This window comes from Myotis myotis, unplaced genomic scaffold (assembly GCF_014108235.1).
Source record: "Myotis myotis isolate mMyoMyo1 unplaced genomic scaffold, mMyoMyo1.p scaffold_m19_p_2, whole genome shotgun sequence".
In the NCBI taxonomy this organism is placed as follows: domain Eukaryota; kingdom Metazoa; phylum Chordata; class Mammalia; order Chiroptera; family Vespertilionidae; genus Myotis; species Myotis myotis.
The window spans coordinates 54,249,272-54,268,560 of record NW_023416324.1 but is presented as its reverse complement, the minus strand read 5'-3'; the positions used below and the strand labels follow the sequence as shown (position 1 = coordinate 54,268,560).

Below are 19,289 nucleotides of genomic sequence, written 5' to 3'. Positions count from 1 at the left end.
GCTGAAAGGTATCCTTTAAGAAGAGGAAGAAGAAGAAAAAGGTAAAGATACAAATTATGAACAACAAACATGCATCTATCAACAAGTGAATCTAAGAATCAAGTGAATAAATAATCTGGTGATCATAATAGAATCAGGGACATAGAAAGGGAATGGACTGACTATTCTTGGGGGGGAAAGGGGTGTGGGAGATGCGGGAAGAGACTGGACAAAAATCGTGCACCTATGGATGAGGACAGTGGGTGGGGAGTGAGGGCGGATAGTGGGGCGGGAACTGGGAGGAGGGGACTTATGGGGGGAAAAAAGAGGAACAAATGTAATAATCTGAACAATAAAGATTTAATTAAAAAAAAACACAATAAAATACCATTATTTACCAATCACAATGCCTAAGATTTTTAAACTGACAATATCACATTTTGATAAAGAACAATGAGAATTCTCATACACTGCTGAGAATATAAATTGTGCAATGATTGTGAAAAACATTTTGGCAGATATTTTGCCATTATTTCCTGAAGTTGAAGATATACATCCTCCAGAACCCCAAAATTCCACTCCTAACTATGAACCCAATAAGTGTGTAAACAATTGTATTAAGAAACAGGTGCATATTGTTTACCAGCATTATTTCTAATTGCCAAAAACTGTCAACAAGTCAAACAACAGTGAAAGGAGTAATGGCATATTCATACAATGAAATATTATTTCACAATAGAAATAAATGAGCTATATCTACATGCAACATGATTAAATCTCACAAACATAATATTGACTAAAAGAATCCAGATATAAAAAATAAAAATTGGGTTATTATACTAGTATATAAAGTTTTAAAATAGGCAAAATTAAATTATAAAGAAAATTTGGGGGATTTTTGAAAGAGGTAGAAAAGAAGATGGGAAGGAGCAAGAAGGGGCATTTTTGAAGTAATGGCAGTATCTATCTCTTTACCTGAGTATTCATTACATGGATATTCACTTTGTGATAAATCAGTAAGCACTGAATTTTGTTTTGTGCAGTTTTCTTTGTGTACAGTGCAAGAAAATGCTGATACTCTGGCTACTGCTATAGTTGTAAGTACTCAAGCAACCTTTCTTCCTGACCCAGGACTCTCATATCTTCTGTCAGCATCTATGAAATTGTGTTAGGCTAACTTGTTTGCAAGTATGGTAAAATATCAGATGTCTAATAGTTCTTTATATACTATGCTGTAATTGCCTTTTTTTTTTTAACCTAAGTCTCACACTGGATCATTAATTCCTTTGGTGTAGAAACTTACTTCTTATAGTATCCCTAGCACTTATCACAATGTTTGGTAAAATAAAATCACTTGTTGAATTAACGTAAAAAGGAACCATACACTACAAATATTCATATATGGCAGTCTGAAATCAATTGAGAAAATTAAGTTATTCAAAATGAAGCAAAGAAACTTAGATAAAACTTGAAATTTTTGGTTTAATATTGACATTTTCAAATATTAAAGAAAGAATTTTAGATGTTTGTAATGAAAAACACAAAACCTTCTAATACATTAAATAGTATGGTCAGCCCTAACTGGTTTAGCTCAGTGGATAGAGCGTCAGCCTACAGACTGAAAGGTCCCAGGTTCAATTCCGGCCAAGGACACATGCCCGGGTTGTGGGCTCGAACCCAGTAGGGGGAGTGCAGGAGGCAGCCGATCAATGATTCTCTCTCATCACTGATGTTTCTTTCTCGCTCTCCTTCTCCCTTTCTCTCTGAAATCAATAAAGAAATATGACCTTATCCTGGCCCTGGCCGGTTTGGTTCAATGGATAGAGCGTCGGCCTGTGGACTGAAGGGTCCCAGGTTCGATTCCGGTCAAGGGCACATGCCCAGGTTGAGGGCTCGGTCCCCAGGAGGCAGGCGATCAGTGATTCTCTCTCATCACTGATGTTGCTATCTCTCTCCCTCTTCCTTCTTCTCTGAAATCAATAAAAATAAATTTTTTAAAAAAGAAAAAAATAAATAAATAGAATAAAATAGTATGGTCAGAAACATTTTATAGAAGAAAAGACATTTGGGCCCTAGCCGGTTTGGCTCAGGGGATAGAGTGTCAGCCTGCAGACTGAAGGGTCCCAGGTTCTATTCCAGTCAAGGGCACATGGCGGGAGTTGTGGGCTCAATCCCAGTGGGGGGCGTGCAGGAGGCAGCCAATCAATGATTCTTTCTCATTTTTGATGCTTTTTCTCTCTCCCTCTTCCTTCCTCTCTGAAATCAATAAAAATATATAGAAAGAAAGGAAGGAAGGGAGGGAGGGAGGGAGGGAGGGAGGGAGGGAGAAAAAACATTTGGGTTAATTCAAATAACAAATTTTAAGCATTATTCTTCTCACTAAATACTTATGATCAAAAAACGGCATTTTCTAAAATCAATATCCTTAAGGGGAAATACAATAACTCATCTTAAGCCAATTCCACACTGGAGATTTTCAGAGGACATTTAGTTTAGTCAGAAGTTTTTGCTTTTAAAGGCCTTAAAAAACTTTGATATTAATAATGAAGCACTTTTCCAAAATATTTTAATAATGTCCAATTGTTACATTACATTAAGACAAGTTTTATCACAATGTATAATAATAATATAACCTATAATGTATATATAAACATACCGTGTCTTGCTTTGGAATTTGGACTAAAACAGAAAGAAGCTGCTCTGTATCAAGAAATCTTGCTATAACTAAAACAAACAGAAACAAAAAAATAATGAGCATTTGAACTTTTTAAATATAGACTATGTATCCTCAAATAATAAACTAGAACCATTCTACCTACAAATATTACTTGTTTTAGGCGTCTTTATCTATCTTACATGTGCCAGGAATAAAATAATAGTCAATTCTTAATTTTGATTATTCACAATCTGTCTTCCAAATTTGACACTGTTAATCACCCCTCATTCTTGAAACTCTACTTCTCTAACTTTTAGATGTTGCTTCTCATAATTTTCTTCCCACCTTTCTGATCTCTAACTTTTCTTTCTGATACTTAAAAAGATTAGTTTAAAAGCATAGTTAGAACACTAATCATGTAATCTTCCAGAAGTTACCTAACTTCCATCTTTTTTTTAAAAAAAAATATATTTTACTGATTTTTTACAGACAGGAAGGGAGAGGGATAGAGAGTTAGAAACATCGATGAGAGAGAAACATCCATCAGCTGCCTCCTGTACACCCCCTACTGGGGATGTGCCCGCAACCAAGGTACATGCCCTTGACTGGAATCTAACTTGAGACCCTTGAGTCTGCAGGCTGACACTCTATCCACTGGGCGAAACCAGTTAGGGCCTAACTTCCATCTTTTAAATGTGGATAATGACATCTACCTCCTTAGGGTTGCTGTGAGGATTAAGTGAGATAATGTGTATAAAGTATCCTGAACATATCACAGCTCAAAACTGTTTTTATTCTTCCAACTCATTTTCCAGTTTAAAGTACAGTGGGGCCTTGACTTACGAGTTTAATTCGTTCAGTGACGGAGCTCGTAATTCAAATTACTCGTATGTCAAATCACTGTGACGTTCACTGAGCCAACTAGCGGTGGGGTATCTGAAGCTGGCTCATAACCCGAATTTTAGCTCGCAATTCAAAGCAAAAAATCAGCCAAGAGACTGCTCGTATCTCGAAAAACTCATTAGTCGGGACACTCGTAAGTCAAGGCCCCACTGTATTCTATAAAAATAAATGTATAGGTAATTATAATCTATCTCTTTTTAATATCCCCAGGTTGTTGTTTGTAGTTTCTATCTCTCTATCACTCTCCCTTCCTCTTTCTCTAAAAAAAAAAAAAAATCAATAAAAACATATCTAAAAAAAAAACACCTTTGTATGCCACTCGCTTCCTGTTCAAATCACTAAGTCTTCTGATAATTTTCAGTGTGCCTATTTCTAGCACTGTGCCCTTTTCTAATTTACCACTTCTACTGTAAATTAATTATGTTTGAACTGTTTTTAAAAATTAGAGTAAATAGGCTCAGTATACTACTTATAATACTCTTATACTGTTCAATTATGACATTTTACATGTGATTCCACTAGACTCTTAAAGTCCTTAGATTGGCGTTTCTCTTTTTCAGTCTCTTCCTTCTTCCTTTCCCCAAATCTATCACAACAACCAGAATAATGTTTCTAAAATAAAAGTTTGCTTGTATTACTCTCTCAGTTTAGAACTGTCAGCTCCCTATGTCCTGCATGATAAAATCCCAATGTCTTAGTATTACATAAAGGTCCTTCATAAGCTAGCTCCAGCACTCATTTCCTGCTATTCCCCAATGCTTCAAGTCATAAATAAGTACTGGCCATATCTTAAATACAGCAAGCTCTTTTATATCAATGTAAGTATAACTCTACCTTACCCAACTTCCCCAAAAAACAAGTGTACCTTAAAAAGTAATGAGTATTTAAGATCACAGCCAATAGGACTCATACCAGATCTTTACCCCTGCTACCACATCTAAACATATTTTCTGTTACCCCATGTGCATTAACAAACCTTGCATAGGCATGCTCCCTTTGTCTTGAATATCATTTCTAGGATCCTCCTGTTGTCAGTCTTACTCATTTCCTCAAGACAAGCTGAAATATTGTCTTTGTGAATCCCATATGGATTCTGTCATTATCCCAGTTTCTTCCTCTGTTCCCATAAAATACTCAATTATGGTTGCATTTACCACACTGTATCACATATTTGGAGGTCTGCTTCCCTAACATCTTAAATCCTTGTGAACAGAAACTTATAACTTACTCTTCCTTATCTTTTTATCCCTAATACCTATAAAATACCTACAATAAAGTAATACTGGGGCTTTTAAAGTAAGTTTCAGATTCTCATATTTTAATAAACTATAAAAATTACTTTCCCACCCTACTCTATGTTCATATTCCCCTACTTTTTACATGTTACAATAAATTATAAACTGTCACAATACAGGAAACATAGAAATGATTGGAGATTGACTAACATTACATGATTAAATGACTTGAATATTCCTGGCACTTATGTATTACACGGAATGCCAGGTATAGATAGGCCAACAAGATGTTGCTGTGAACAAGAAAAGGGTTATCAGTTAAAAACGGCTTCTTTGTACCTTTCCCAAAGTTTTACTAAATACACTGGAATATATAGAAAAAGTGAATATATTCAACAACATTGGAAGTGCACAGTCACAGACAATATAATGCCAGAATTTTTAAGGAACTGTAAAATTAAAATGTATTTGGAATTGGAATGAGGAAAAATTGTTCAGGCTGTAAATGCCTTCCAGATTTTCATGTGCCAATTGTTTACACTACCAGTACACCAGGAGGGTGGCTGGAAAATGGGGTATGAAAGACAGACCAAGTTCCTAGAAACCAGGAACTGAACTAGGAACAAAGTATATAAAATGTCCTTCCACCAATTTTTTAAGAACATTGCACTGCCTGCCGGTGAACAAACAGCCAGGTGCCATGGGCAATTCTCTTACCTCATGTTATGGGTTAGATTGTGTCCCTTCAATAAGATATTTTAAAGTCCTAAATCCCCATATCTGTGAATGTGACCTTATTTAGAAATTAAATCTTTGCAGATGTAATTAAGTTAAGATAAAGTCGTTAGTGTGGGCCTTAAACTGACTGGTGTCCTTATAAGAAGATAATGTATCTTTCTAATAATTTCTATTTATAAACTTAGAGGATATTCATTTACCTGACTGAAGTCCGAAGAAGAGTTCCTCATCTTGAAGTAGTTCTTGAACACAATCTAACCTCATGTTAATGGTTTCAATATCAACTAGAGGTTCTAAGATATTAGATCGAAGTCTTCTACTCCCTCCAGGAGTCTTAGTGTAATTTAGAACACCAAAGAGAGTGTGATTATTCCTTTGAAAACACAAGTTGGAAAATTTTCATTAAGTATACAAAAGACAACTATAAGAAAATTGCAATTTTAATTTGTAACTAAATAATCCTATAATCTATAGTAGTGAATCTCAAATGTTAACATGCATACAAATCACATGTGTATTCTGATTCAGGACAGGCATGAAACCTAAGAATCTACATTTTGAATACGCTCCCAAGTATGCTGTCAGTCAATGAACCATATGTTGATTAATAAGAATCTACAGCCGAAACCGGTTTGGCTCAGTGGATAGAGTGTCGGCCTGCGGACTGAGGGGTCCCAGGTTCGATTCCGGTCAAGGGCATGTACCTGGGTTGCGGGCACGTCCCCAGTGGGAGATGTGCAGGAGGCAACTGATCGATGTTTCTCTCCCATCGATGTTTCTAACTCTCTCTCTCCCTTCCTCTCTGTAAAAATCAATAAAATATATTTTTTTAAAAAAAGAATCTACAGTATCTTCTTACATTTAACAATTTTTTCATAGATCATTTACCATATTCAGACTAATATAAAATGTTCTAATCCAGCCCTAGCCAGTTTGGCTCAGTGGATAGAGCATCAGCCTGCAGACTGAAGGGTCCCAGGTTCTATTCCAATCAAGGGCACATGCCCAGGTTGCCTGGGTTGCTCAATCTACAATAGGGGGTGTGCAGGAATCAGCTGATCAATGATTCTCTCTCATCACTGATGTTTCTATCTCTTTCTCCTTCTCCCTTCCTCTCTGAAATCAATAAAAAAATACGTTAAAAAATAAAATAAAATGGTCTAATCTGGCGGTTCTCAACCTGTGGGTCGCGACCCCTTTGGCGGTCAAACGACCCTTTCACAGGAGTCGCCTAAGACCATCCTGCATATCAGATATTTACATTAGTATTCATAACAATAGCAATAGTACAGTTATGAAGTACCAACGAAAATAATTTTATGGTTGGGTCACAACATGAGGAACTGTATTTAAAGGGCCAGAAGGTTGAGAACCACTGTTCTAATCCATGACATTCCATTAGTAATAGCAAGATATCAATAATAACCCTATCTAATAAAAGGCTAATATGCAAATTGTCTCCTCCACCAGGAGTTCCACCCGGAGTCCAACCAGGGGGTGGGGCCAGCCCGCCAACCACCCACGTACCCTCCCCTCTGGCTGGCCCCGCTTGATCGGCCCCAATTGGGGCAGGCAGGCTGGACCCCACCCACGTGTGAATCTATGCACCAGGCTTCTCTAGTTGATATAATAAGGATATTTTTTTTCTGTGATGAAAAACAAATAATATTAATTCATCCTTAGGTGGGGAAAATATTTTACATTAATAAAATGAGTATTTAATATAATCACTTCATTCTAACTTAAGAAGTTAGAGAAATACAAATAAAAGAGAGAAAAAAAATTCAGGTACAGAAACTGTTAAAAACAAACAAACAAAAAAACACAGACTTCCAGATCAAGATGGCAGGCATAGGTAAATATGGTATTTACATCCTCCCACCACCACATCAAAATTACAACTAACCATAATTCAGAACATCCTGAAATCGAGCAGAATGGAAGTCCTACAACTAAGGATATAAAGAAGAAGCCACTTGAGACTAGTAAGAGGGGTGGAGACGCAGACCAGGCTAGTCCCAAACCCATGTTTGGTGGATAATGGAAGGGATCTCAGCTGCAGAGATCCCCCCTGAGGAGCGAGGGGTCCCAGCCCCACACCAGGCCCCAGAGACCAGGATTCCAGTGCCAGGAAGAGAAGTTTCCATTACTGTAAAAACTAGCAGGGCCCGGACCTGCGTGGCTCAGTGGCTGAGCATCATCCTATGAAACAGGAGGCGAGATCCACAGTGTGGGACATGCAGGAGGCAGCTAATCAATGATTCTCTCTCATCCATTGATGTTTCTATCTCTCTCTCTCTTTTCCTTCCTCTCTAAAATCAATTAAAAAAAAAATATATATATATATATACATATATATATATATATATATATATATATATATTTTTTAAAAAAGCAAAAACTAGAGGGGATTGTAGCTGAGTGAGATGAAAAGATGCTGGAGTTCCAGGAGGCAGTTCCTCCTAAATGGCCCATGCATGGACTTACTCAGACTCGCTCCCTCTGGGCTCCAGTGCCGGAGCATCAGCTGAAAAGGCACCAGGGACATGCGGACAGAAAAGGAACTGTCTGGCATCAGATCAAGAGCTCAAAGGGCAGAGAAGTTCTGGCAGAGACCACTGTTCCTTTTCTGAGATACAATGACCCCTCCACAAAGTCGGCAGGCAAGCACCGTATCTGAGTTTCCATCAACCTGGCTTGCCACTATTCTCCCTACACTGGGATTCCCTGAGATCTTGCCCCACCCAACGTGGGGGCCCACCCAGGCTGTTTCCAGTGACTTTTCCATACGAATGACTTGTTCCATACGAATGAAGTCTCATGCTTCAGACTTTCCTTAAACCTCTTAAAATAGCAGCATTTGGCCTCAGTGTGCCCCATACCTCTCGTTAAGTCGCCCCAGGCCTGGCACTAGCAGTAGCCAGCCAGCCTTGGTTTGTAGCTTGGCCTCTCCTGGGCAGCTCCAAGCCCAGCACAAGTAACAGGCATCTGCAGATCACTTTGTAGCTTATGTCAGATGGCCCCAGGAGCCCTGGGCAGCACACAGGCAGTGGCTTATGCCATTTCCGCAAGTATCTTTTAAAAATCTGATTTTGGTGAAACATCTGAACAGTTGAGCAACAATGCAATTATTCTCCACTAACCAATTTTTTAAAATATAAACTATACATAAAAAATATGACATAGTAAAATATGCTGATACATTTTATATAAAAAAAATGGGTGATCTTACCTAGAGTCTTGAATATTAACTAGTAATTCAAGATTTTGGGCTGATGATGAATCTATCATGGCTGTCTGTTCACTACCTTGGAAACAAATCTTCAGCGATTTTGGTGCATAAACTGAATTTTGAATAAATTCAACATATTTTAATAAAGCTGCCACAGCTGCAAGGCAGTAATACCTGTAAGGTGACCCATGATACATAATTATAAATCTGTAGAACAGCGGTTCTCAACCTGTGGGTCGCAACCCCTTTGGGGGTCAAACGACCCTTTCATAGGGGTTGCCTAAGACCATCGGAAAACACATATATAATTACATATTGTTTTTGTGATTAATCACTATGCTTTAATTATGTTCAATTTGTAACAATGAAAATACATCCTGCATATCAGATATTTACATTATGATTCATAACAGTAGCAAAATTACAGTTATGAAGTAGCAACGAAAATAATTTTATGGTTGGGGGTCACCACAACATGAGGAACTGTATTAAAGGGTCTCGGCATTAGGAAGGTTGAGAACCACTGCTTTAGAATTTAAAAAAATTGCTCTAAGTGAAACATGTATTGCAACTTAATACTAGAAAAATTATAAATACTTGCATAGCACTGCTCAAATTTAAAGTAAAAAAAAGTACACTAAGTGTTCTTGATTTTTTTTAAAACAATGTAAATTACCTCTAAATCATAAACCATGATAAAAATGAACAATTTTCTGAAGTCTGACACTCAAGGGATATTAAATGCCAATAAATCACATTAGAAGTCAACATTCAATGATAATTTGTGTCAATTTTTATGTGCCATTATAAGTATTCAAATAATATTGAAAGAGTCTGAGCTTCGAAGGTAAAGTCAGGAGGTCCCAACATATAGGAAAGTACATTATGATCTCAGTGCGAGTAGTCATTATGATTAACTGAGTAAACAAGTGGTCACAGTATCTATTTAGCATGCTCTAAGAAATATCCTTTGCAAAAATATCATTCCCTGTCTCATGCTGAATCTTTTAGGAGTAAAGTTATGAATTAACAGGAACACAGCTTTAATCACATTTCTAGTTTACTAAATAGCTATTGAGCTTTTCACTCCAAAATAAAGTAAGCAGCAACCATTAGGGCAATAGGTTATGACTAATTTGGAGAAATTATATATAAATTAAGTTAGCAAGATATGCCTTGTGTATAAATTTTAGTTAACTATTTTACTATTTTAATAACTGCTCAATTGTATTATAAGCCAGGCACTTTTTGCCCTGGCCAGTGTGGTTAAGTTGGTGCATGCACTGTCCCATGCACCAAAAAGTTGCCAGTTTAATTCCTGGTCAGGGCACATGCCTAGGTTACAGGCTCAATCGCTGGTAGGGGGCATGCAGGAGGCAACCAATAGGTGTTGCACTCCCATATTGATGTGTTTTTCTCTCTCCCCCTCTCCCTTCCTCTCTCTCTAAAAATCAATCAATCAATAAATAATTTTTAAAATATTTTTAAAAATAAGCCAGGCACTTTTCCAGGTAATAGGAATATAGCAGAAAACAAAACAGACAAAAGACCTTGTCCTTGTGGAACTTACGCTAAACATTTATGACTGTCCTTAAGTCATAACTTACTTGGACTGAACCTCCATCAGGACAGTGCTGAATTCTGCGATGCATAACTGTTCAATGTACTCTAATCCTTTTGTTTCATTGAAGTATTTCCTTTGGACTGTAGTGAAATTTACATTCTAAAAATAAATTTTAATTTCAAAATAAAGTTTAAGTTTCATGCACTTACCCAAAACTGGTTTCTTAAACACATGTGTGTATATAGCTTAAATATTATATAAAGTTTATTTTTATGTTTTCTAGAATTAAAGTTTTCTTATTTATAAAAAAAGAATGATTATTTGTCTTAAGTGAATTATAACATAGCCTGTAGTTCTTATTAGAGCATCCTCACGTGAAATTTAACTGAATATGTTAGGAAACATAATAAAAAATAAACATAAAGAGTATCCTCCTTCTAGTAATTTTATTCTACAGCAACATCATCACACAGGCTTACAACCAGCCTGGCATACTCCATCATAATTAAGAGAAGGTCTTTATAATGTGCTAGTTGAGGAAAAATGAAAACATCTATTGCATCTACCAAATCTATGAAGTGATATCCTTATGAGGTGAATTTAATTTATTTAAAATAAAGAAAAGTTAATAATGGAATTTTAAAAAAGAGGAAAACAGCATGAAGTTATGGAGCAAAAGGTATATACTACTTTGAATAAAAATAGGTAAGAAAGGTAATTTAACACTGGATTTTTTAAAAGCTGTAAAATTGAAAAAAGTCATAAACAAATAATTTGTTATGTGCCAAAAGTGTTGCAACAGTTGTCATTTAAACTGCAGAATAACCCTATGACATAAGTCTTTTTTTTAAATATATTTTTTATTGATTAAGATATTACATATGTGTCCTTATCCCCACGTTACCCTCTACCCGCCTCCCCTCCCCCCCCCACCCCCCACCCCCGCTCATGCCCTCACCCCCCCGTTGTCCGTGTCCATTGGTTAGGCCTATATGCTTGCATATAAGTCCTTTGGTTGATCTTTCCCCCTTACCCCCAACCCTCCCCTACCTTCCCCCCAAGGCCCGACAGTCCAATCAATGCCTCTCCGTCTCTGGATCAGTCCTTGTTCATCAGTTTTTTTTTTTGTTTTGTTTTTTGTTTTTTTTGTTTTTGTTTTTTTTTTTTTTTTTCTTGACCAAATTATTTTTTTTTATTATTATTATTAGTTAAGGTATTACAAATGTGTCCTCATCCCCCCATTAACCCCCAACCTCCCCCCCACACACACACTCATGCTCCCATCCCCCTGTTGTCCATGTCCATTGGTATGGCTTATATACATGTATACAAGTCCTTCGGTTGATCTCTTCCCCTTACCCCCGCCCTCCCCTACTTTCCTTCTGGGGATTGGTAGCCTGATTGCTGTTTCTCAGTCTTTGAGTCTGTCCCTTTTCATCAGTCTATGTTGTTCTCTATAATCCACAAATGAGTGAGATCATGTGGTATTTATCTTTCTCTGACTGGCTTATTTCACTTAGCATAATGCTCTCCAGTTCCATCCATGCTGTTGCAAAAGGCAAGAGTTCCTTTTTTTTTACCGCAGCATAGTATTCCATTGTGTATATGTACCACAGTTTTCTAATCCACTCATCTGCTGATGGGCACTTAGGCTGTTTCCAAATCTTAGCTATGGTGAATTGTGCTGCTATGAACATAGGGGTGCATATATCCTCTCTGATTGGCGTTTCTGGTTTCTTGGGATATATTCCTAGTAGTGGGATCACTGGGTCAAATGGGAGTTCCATTTTTAGTCTTCTGAGGTAGCTCCATACTGTTCTCCACAGTGGCTGCACCAGTCTGCATTCCCACCAGCAGTGCAGAAGGGTTCCTTTTTCTCCACATCCTCTCCAACACTTGTTGTTTGTTGATTTGTTGATGACAGCCATTCTGACAGGTGTGAGATGATAACGCATTGTCGTTTTGATTTGCATCTCTCGTATAATTAGTGACTTTGAGCAGGTTTTCATATGTCTTTCGGCCTTCTGTATGTCCTCTTTCGAAAAGTGTCTATCTAGGTCCGTTGCCCATTTTTTTATTGGATTGTTTATCTTCCTTTTGTTAAGTTTCATGAGATCCCTGTAAATGTTGGAAATTAAACCCTTATCGGTGGTATCATTGGCAAATATGTTCTCCCATGTAGTGGGTCTTCTTGTTGTTTTGTTGATGGTTTCCTTTGCTGTGCAAAAGCTTTTTATTTTGATGTAGTCCCATTTGTTTATTTTCTCTTTAGTTTCCATTGCCCTAGGAGCATTATCAGAGAAGAAATTTCTTCGGCATATGTTTGCGATTTCGCTGCCTGTGGATTCCTCTAGTATTTTTATGGTTTCCCGTCTTACGTTTAAGTCTTTTATCCATTTTGAGTTTATTTTTGTGTATGGTGTGAGTTGGTGATCTAGTTTCATCCTTTTGCATGTATCTGTCCAATTTTCCCAACACCATTTATTGAAAAGACTGTCTTGACTCCATTGTATGTTCTTGCCTCCTTTGTCGAATATTAATTGGGCATAGTGGTTTGGGTTGATTTCTGGGGTCTCTATTCTATTCCATTGATCTATATGTCTGTTCTTGTGCCAGTACCAAGCTGTTTTAAGAACAGTGGCTTTGTAATACAGTTTGATATCTGGTATTGAGATCCCACCTACTTTGTTCTTTCTGAGGATTGTTGCAGCTATTCGGGGTCTTTTTTTATTCCAGATGAATTTTTGGAACGTTCGTTCTAGATCTGTGAAATATGCTGTTGGTAATTTAATGGGGATTGCATTGAATCTATAAATTGCTTTGGGTAGTATGGACATTTTGATGATGTTGATTCTACCAATCCATGAACACGGTATATTCTTCCATCTGTTTATGTCTTCCTCTATCTCTTTTTTCAGTGTCCTGTAGTTTTCAGCATATAAGTCTTTTACCTCCTTAGTTAAGTTTATTCCTAGGTATTTTAATTTTTTTGGTGCAATGGTAAATGGGATTGCTTCTGTAGTTTCACTTTCTGTAAGTTCACTATTGGTGTAAAGAAATGCCATGGATTTCTTAGCATTAATTTTGTATCCTGCTACATTGCCAAATTCATTTATTAAGTCTAATAATTTTTTGATGGAGTCTTTAGGGTTCTGTATGTACAGTATCATGTCATCTGCAAATAAGGACAGTTTTACTTCTTCTTTTCCAATCTGGATGCCTTTTATTTCTTCTTCGTGTCTGATCGCAATGGCTAGTACTTCCAGTACTATGTTGAACAGGAGTGGTGAGAGGGGGCATCCCTGTCTTGTTCCTGTTTTTAGGGGGAATGGTTTTAGTTTTTGCCCATTGATTATGATGTTGGCTGTGGGTTTGTCATATATGGCTTTTATTGTGTTGAGGTATGATCCCTCAATTCCTATCTTGCTGAGAGTTTTTATCAAGAAAGGGTGTTGGATTTTGTCAAATGCTTTTTCCGCATCAATTGATATGACTATGTGGTTTTTCTCTCTCAATTTGTTTATGTGATGTATCACATTTATTGATTTGCGGATATTGTACCATCCTTGCATCCCTGGGATAAATCCTACTTGGTCATGGTGTATGATCTTTTTGATGTACTCGTGGATCCGATTTGCTAGGATTTTGTTGAGGATTTTGGCATCTATGTTCATGAGGGATATTGGCCTGTAATTCTCTTTCATTGTATTGTCTTTATCTGGTTTTGGGATTAGGGTGATGTTGGCTTCATAGAATGAGCTGGGAAGTGCTCCTTCCTCTTGGATCTTTTGACATAGTCTGAGGAGGATAGGTTTTAGGTCTTCCTTGAATGTTTGGTAAAACTCCCCTGTGAAGCCATCTGGCCCCGGGCTTTTGTTTGCTGGAAGCTTTTTGATTACTGCTTCGATTTCCTCCATAGTTATTGGCCTATTGAGATTTTTAGATTCTTCCTGGTTAAGTTTTGGAAGGTTGTATTTATCTAGGAATATGTCCATTTCCTCCAGGTTGTCTAGTGTGTTGGAGTAGAGTTGTTCATAGTATTTTCTAACAATCCTTTGTATTTCTATGGGGTCTGTTGTTATTTCTCCTCTTTCATTTCTGATTTTGTTTATTTGGGTCCTCTCTCTTTGTTTCTTGGTGAGCCTGGCTAGAGGTGTATCAATCTTGTTTATCCTTTCAAAGAACCAGCTCTTGGTTTTGTTGATCTTTTGTATTGTTTTTTTGGTCTCTATGTCGTTTATCTCCACTCTGATCTTTGTTATTTCCTTCCTTCTGCTTACAGTGGGCTTTTTTTGTTGCTCTCTTTCTAATTCTTCGAGTTGTAGAGTTAGGTCATTTATTCTCATTGTTTCTTGTTTCTTGCAGTAGGCTTGTAGAGCTATGAACTTCCCTCTCAAGACTGCTTTTGCTGTGTCCCATAGGTTTTGGATTGTTGTGTTTTCATTGTCATTTGTTGCCATGATGTTTTTTATTTCTTCTTTGATCTCACTGGTGACCCAGTCGTTGTTTAATAGCATGCTATTTAGTCTCCATGTGTTTGATTTTTTTGGATTGTTTTTGTTGTAGTTGATTTCCAGTTTTATGCCTTTGTGATCTGAGAAGATACTTGATATGATTTCAATTTTCTTGAATTTGAAGAGACTTTGTCTGTGACCCAATATATGGTCTATCTTTGAAGATGACAAATGTGCACCCGAGGAGAATGTATATTCTGTGACTTTGGGGTGAAATGTTCTGAAGATGTCAATTAATTCCATCTGATCTAGTGAGTCATTTAGGATTGATGTTTCTTTGCTGAGTTTCTGTTTAGAGGATTTGTCCAGTGGAGATAATGGGGTGTTAAGATCCCCTACTATAATTGTATTGCTGTCAATCTCTCCCTTGATCTTCTCCAGAAGATTTCTTACGTATTTGGGTGCTCCTATATTGGGTGCATATATATTTACCAGAGTTATTTCTTCTTGTTGGACTGCTCCCTTTAGTATTATGAAGTGGCCTTCTTGATCTCTTTTTATGTCCTTCACTTTGAGATCTAATTTGTCAGATATAAGTATTGCTACCCCGGCTTTTTTTTCACTTCCATTGGCCTGAAAAACCTTTTTCCATCCCTTCACCATCAGTCTGTGTGCGTCTTTTTTTGTGAGGTGGGTTTCCTGTAGACAGCAGATATATGGGTCATGTTTTCTTATCCACTCTTTTACCCTATGCCTTTTGACTGGGGAATTTAATCCATTTACATTTAAAGTTATTATTGATAGAAACTTGTTAGTCGCCATTTTTGTTCTTTACCGCTGCGTTCCTTCTTTGTTTCCTGTTTTTTCTATTTACAGCAGACCCTGTAGCATTTCTTGCATTGCTGGTTTGGTTGTAATAAACTCCCGTAGACCGTTTTTGTCTGTGAAGCTCCTGATTTGACCCTCAATTTTGATTGATAGCCTCGCTGGGTATAGTATTCTTGGATTCAGACCCTTCCTTTGCATGACTTTGTATATTTCATTCCATTCCCTTCTTGCCTGATGTGTTTCTGTTGAGAAATCGGTCGCTAGTCTGATGGGGGATCCTTTGTAGGTAACTTTCTGTCTCTCTCTGGCTGCTTTTAAGATTCTGGCTTTGTCGTTGGTGTTTGCCAATTTAATTATTATGTGCCTTGGTGTCGGTCTTTTCGGGTTCATTTTGTTTGGGACTCTGTGAGCTTCTTGGATTTGTGTGAGTTTTTTCCTCCCTATATCAGGGAAATTTTCTGTTACTATTTTTTCAAACAGGTTTTCTATTCCTTGCTCAGTTTCCTCTCCTTCTGGCACCCCTATTATTCGGATGTTGTTTCGTTTAGCATTGTCCCAGAGTTCTCTTAGGCTCTCCTCCTGCTTTTTAATTTTTTTTTCTAGAAGCTGTTCTGTTTGGGTATTTTTTTCTACCTTGTCTTCTAGCTCGCTGATGCGGTCCTCTGCTTCTTCTAGTCTACTGTTGATGCTTTCTATTGAGTTCTTTATGGCAGTGATGTCGTTTTTCATTTCTTCTTGGTTTCTCTTCATTTCCTCTTGGTTCTTCTTCATTTCCTCTTGGTTCCTACACATATTGTTGAATTGGTCTTCCATTTTTTTCATCCACCTTATGACCATTACTCTGAATTCTTTCTCTGACAGGTTGCTTGCCTCCATTGCCTCCATTTCATTTACTTCCTTTTCTGATGATGCCTGTTTTTCTCTCATATTTGGGTTGGTTCTTTGTTTCACCATGATTTCTCTTCTCAAGGTGTTTGGTTATGTAGTTCTCTCTCTGCTGCGCTGATTCAAAGGCACAAAATACAACACAACAAGGCACAACGTACAAGGCAACAAACTAAATGCATTCACGATATTAATAACCCCAAATAAAGGTGACCCCCCGAGCGAAGAGAATTAGGGGATATAGAAGAAAAAAGAGAAAAAGATTAAAGAGAAAAATAAAAAACAAAAAGGAGTGCCGAAATGAGATTGGGAAAAGGGAGAGAAGAAAAAAAACAAAAATACAAAAAAAAAAAAAAAAAAAAGAGAATGAAATAGAGGTGGGGAAGAGGCTATTTGTATGGGGAGAGCGAGGGATTGGAAATTAGATATATAAGTAGGGTGAAATTTAGACAGTGGTTAGAAAGAAGGAATAGGTAAAATCCAAAGCAGGAATAGGGTAAGAGAAACAGGACAACAAAAGGGGAAAAGTAAGGAAGAGAGTTTTGGCTTAAGGGTAAATGTGAGCTAGAGAGAAATGATGCTAAAGGAATGATGAAAATAGTGTGTATAACACTAATCCCAAAATAAAATAAAGAAAAATTAAAAAAATAATAAAAAATAAAATGACACTTGAAAAAATGGTAAAAGGATAGCAATAATACTGGTTTAAAAAATGTAGTAATTAAAAAGGTAAAATCAAGTGATGAAAAAAATAAAAAATAAAAAAAAAATAAAATAGGTTCTTAATGAAATGGTGAAAAAAGAATTTAAAAAAATATATATATATATATATATATAAAAATATTCGGAAGTGAAGGTGCTTCAGATCTTCCACTCTTCTTTTTGGCACGCCTCAGTCCTGCCAGGCATTCAGGGGAGTGTTGAACTTCCCTGCGATACACTGTCCCTCCGTGCAGTAAACCACAGACCTGATTTCAAGGCAGCTTGTATTTGTTTACCAGACTGCCTTTATTTGTGATCGCAGAAGAGACAGTTCGTGGCTCTGCCTCTGGGTGGCAGTGTGTCTGGATTGACCTCCGAGGCTATAAGTCCTCTCTATCAGTAGGGTTTTTTTTTTTTTTTTTTTTTCCTCTATGGTATTGGGAACTGATTCAGGAAAGACCACTGCCCAGAGCTGGTTCCTTGCCACTGCCCGCTGTTTCCCAGGCTCCCCAAAAAGAACTTTCCCCTACAGGCTCTGTGAATGACCCCAACTGGGGAATCCCATGCACTGGGTTTAATAATCAAATGCACGGATCTAAGGGGAACTGTAACAAGAGCCTGATAGTTGTGCGAATTTGCAAGCCTCCACCTTCCAGGTCTGCGCACAGTCTCCGCGCGCAGTCTCCGCGCGCTCACTCACCCCTGGCACCAAGCAGCCAGCAGATTGGCAAAGTCCAAGGCTGCTCCCTTACATCCAGTCCAGCTATGTGCTCATTTTTCGCGTTCCCTTCTGCCAGCAGCCCTGTGGGGCCCCTTCCCCACTCGTGGGTCACGCTGGTCCCAATGGCTGCAGACTCTGTGGGGCGCAGATTCCTCCCCGCGCGCACGCGAGCTTGGTCCTCCCTCCAACCCGAACTTCAAACCGCACCTTTAGGGGATGTCCAACCTTTCCGTGAGAAGAAGCAGTGCTCGTCCGAGTTCAGGCAGTGACGCTGCTTGAGATCCCTTGTTCCCAGGTTAGTAGCTGGTCTCTGGATGCCGGCAACAACCACCCAAGATGGCGCAGTCTCCGCTGCTTAGCTGGCGCACCACGAGAAGCTTCAGCTGCAGTCTCCAACCGTCCTTTTTTTTTCCTGGGGGTTCTCGGTCTTTCCTAGCTGCAGACAGTCTCTCAGCTGAAAATCCTCTGCCTATTCGGGCTGCATGTTACCCGTTTCAGCTGCTCACCCTTATCTGCTCCAGGACAAGGCACAGGACACGTCCGTTTATACCGCCGCCATCTTTACCCGTTCCCTTGTTCATCAGTTTATGTTGTTCATTATATTCCACAAATGAGTGAGATCATGTGGTATTTATCCGCTCTCCAGTTCCATCAATGCTGTGACAAATGGTAAGAGTTCCTTTTTCTTCTTCCTCTTCTTAAAGAATACCTTTCAGCATTTCATATAATGCTGGTTTGGTGGTGATGAACTCCTTTAGCGTTTTCTTATCTGTGAAGCTCTTTATGTGACCTTCTATTCTGAATGATAGCTTTGCTGGATAAAGTAATCTTGGTTGTAGGTTCTTGCCATTCATCACTTTGAATATTTCTTGCCACTCTCTTCTGGCCTGCATGGTTTCTGTTGAGAAATCAGCTGACAGTCGTATGGGTACTCCCTTGTAGGTAACTGAGTTTCTTTCTCTTGCTGCTTTTAAGATTCTCTCTTTGTCTTTTGCTCTTGGCATTTTAATTATGATGTGTCTTGGTGTGGTCCTCTTTGGGTTCCTTTTGTTTGGGTTTCTCTGCGCTTCCTGGACTTGTAAGTCTATTTCTTTGACCAGGTAGGGGAAGTTTTCGGTCATTATTTCTTCAAATAGGTTTTCAATATCTTGCCCTCTCTCTTCTTCTGGTACCCCTATAATTCTGATGTTGGTACGCTTGAAGTTGTCCCAGAGGCTCCTTACACTATCTTCATATTTTTGGAATCTTTTTTCATTTTTCTTTTTCGGTTGGGTCTTTTTTGTTTCTTCATATTTCAAATCTTTGACTTGATTCTTGGGATCCTCTTGTCTGCTGTTGGATCTCTGTATATTATTCTTTATTTCAGTCAGGGTATGCTTAATTTCTAGTTGT

At 38.0% G+C, this 19,289-nt stretch overlaps 1 protein-coding gene across 1 annotated transcript in view; it reads right to left on the bottom strand.

The window, feature by feature from the left end:
- MSH4 (mutS homolog 4) overlaps positions 1-19,289 on the bottom strand; it is an 88,651-nt gene that overhangs the window by 50,181 nt on the left and 19,181 nt on the right. The window contains exons 5-8 of the mRNA XM_036348457.1: positions 10,351-10,466; positions 8,744-8,917; positions 5,712-5,884; positions 2,636-2,703 (exon numbers count right to left, since the gene is read on the bottom strand). Of these exons, the coding sequence (XP_036204350.1) occupies positions 2,636-2,703; positions 5,712-5,884; positions 8,744-8,917; positions 10,351-10,466 (531 nt within the window). The remainder of the gene's footprint in view (positions 1-2,635; positions 2,704-5,711; positions 5,885-8,743; positions 8,918-10,350; positions 10,467-19,289) is intronic.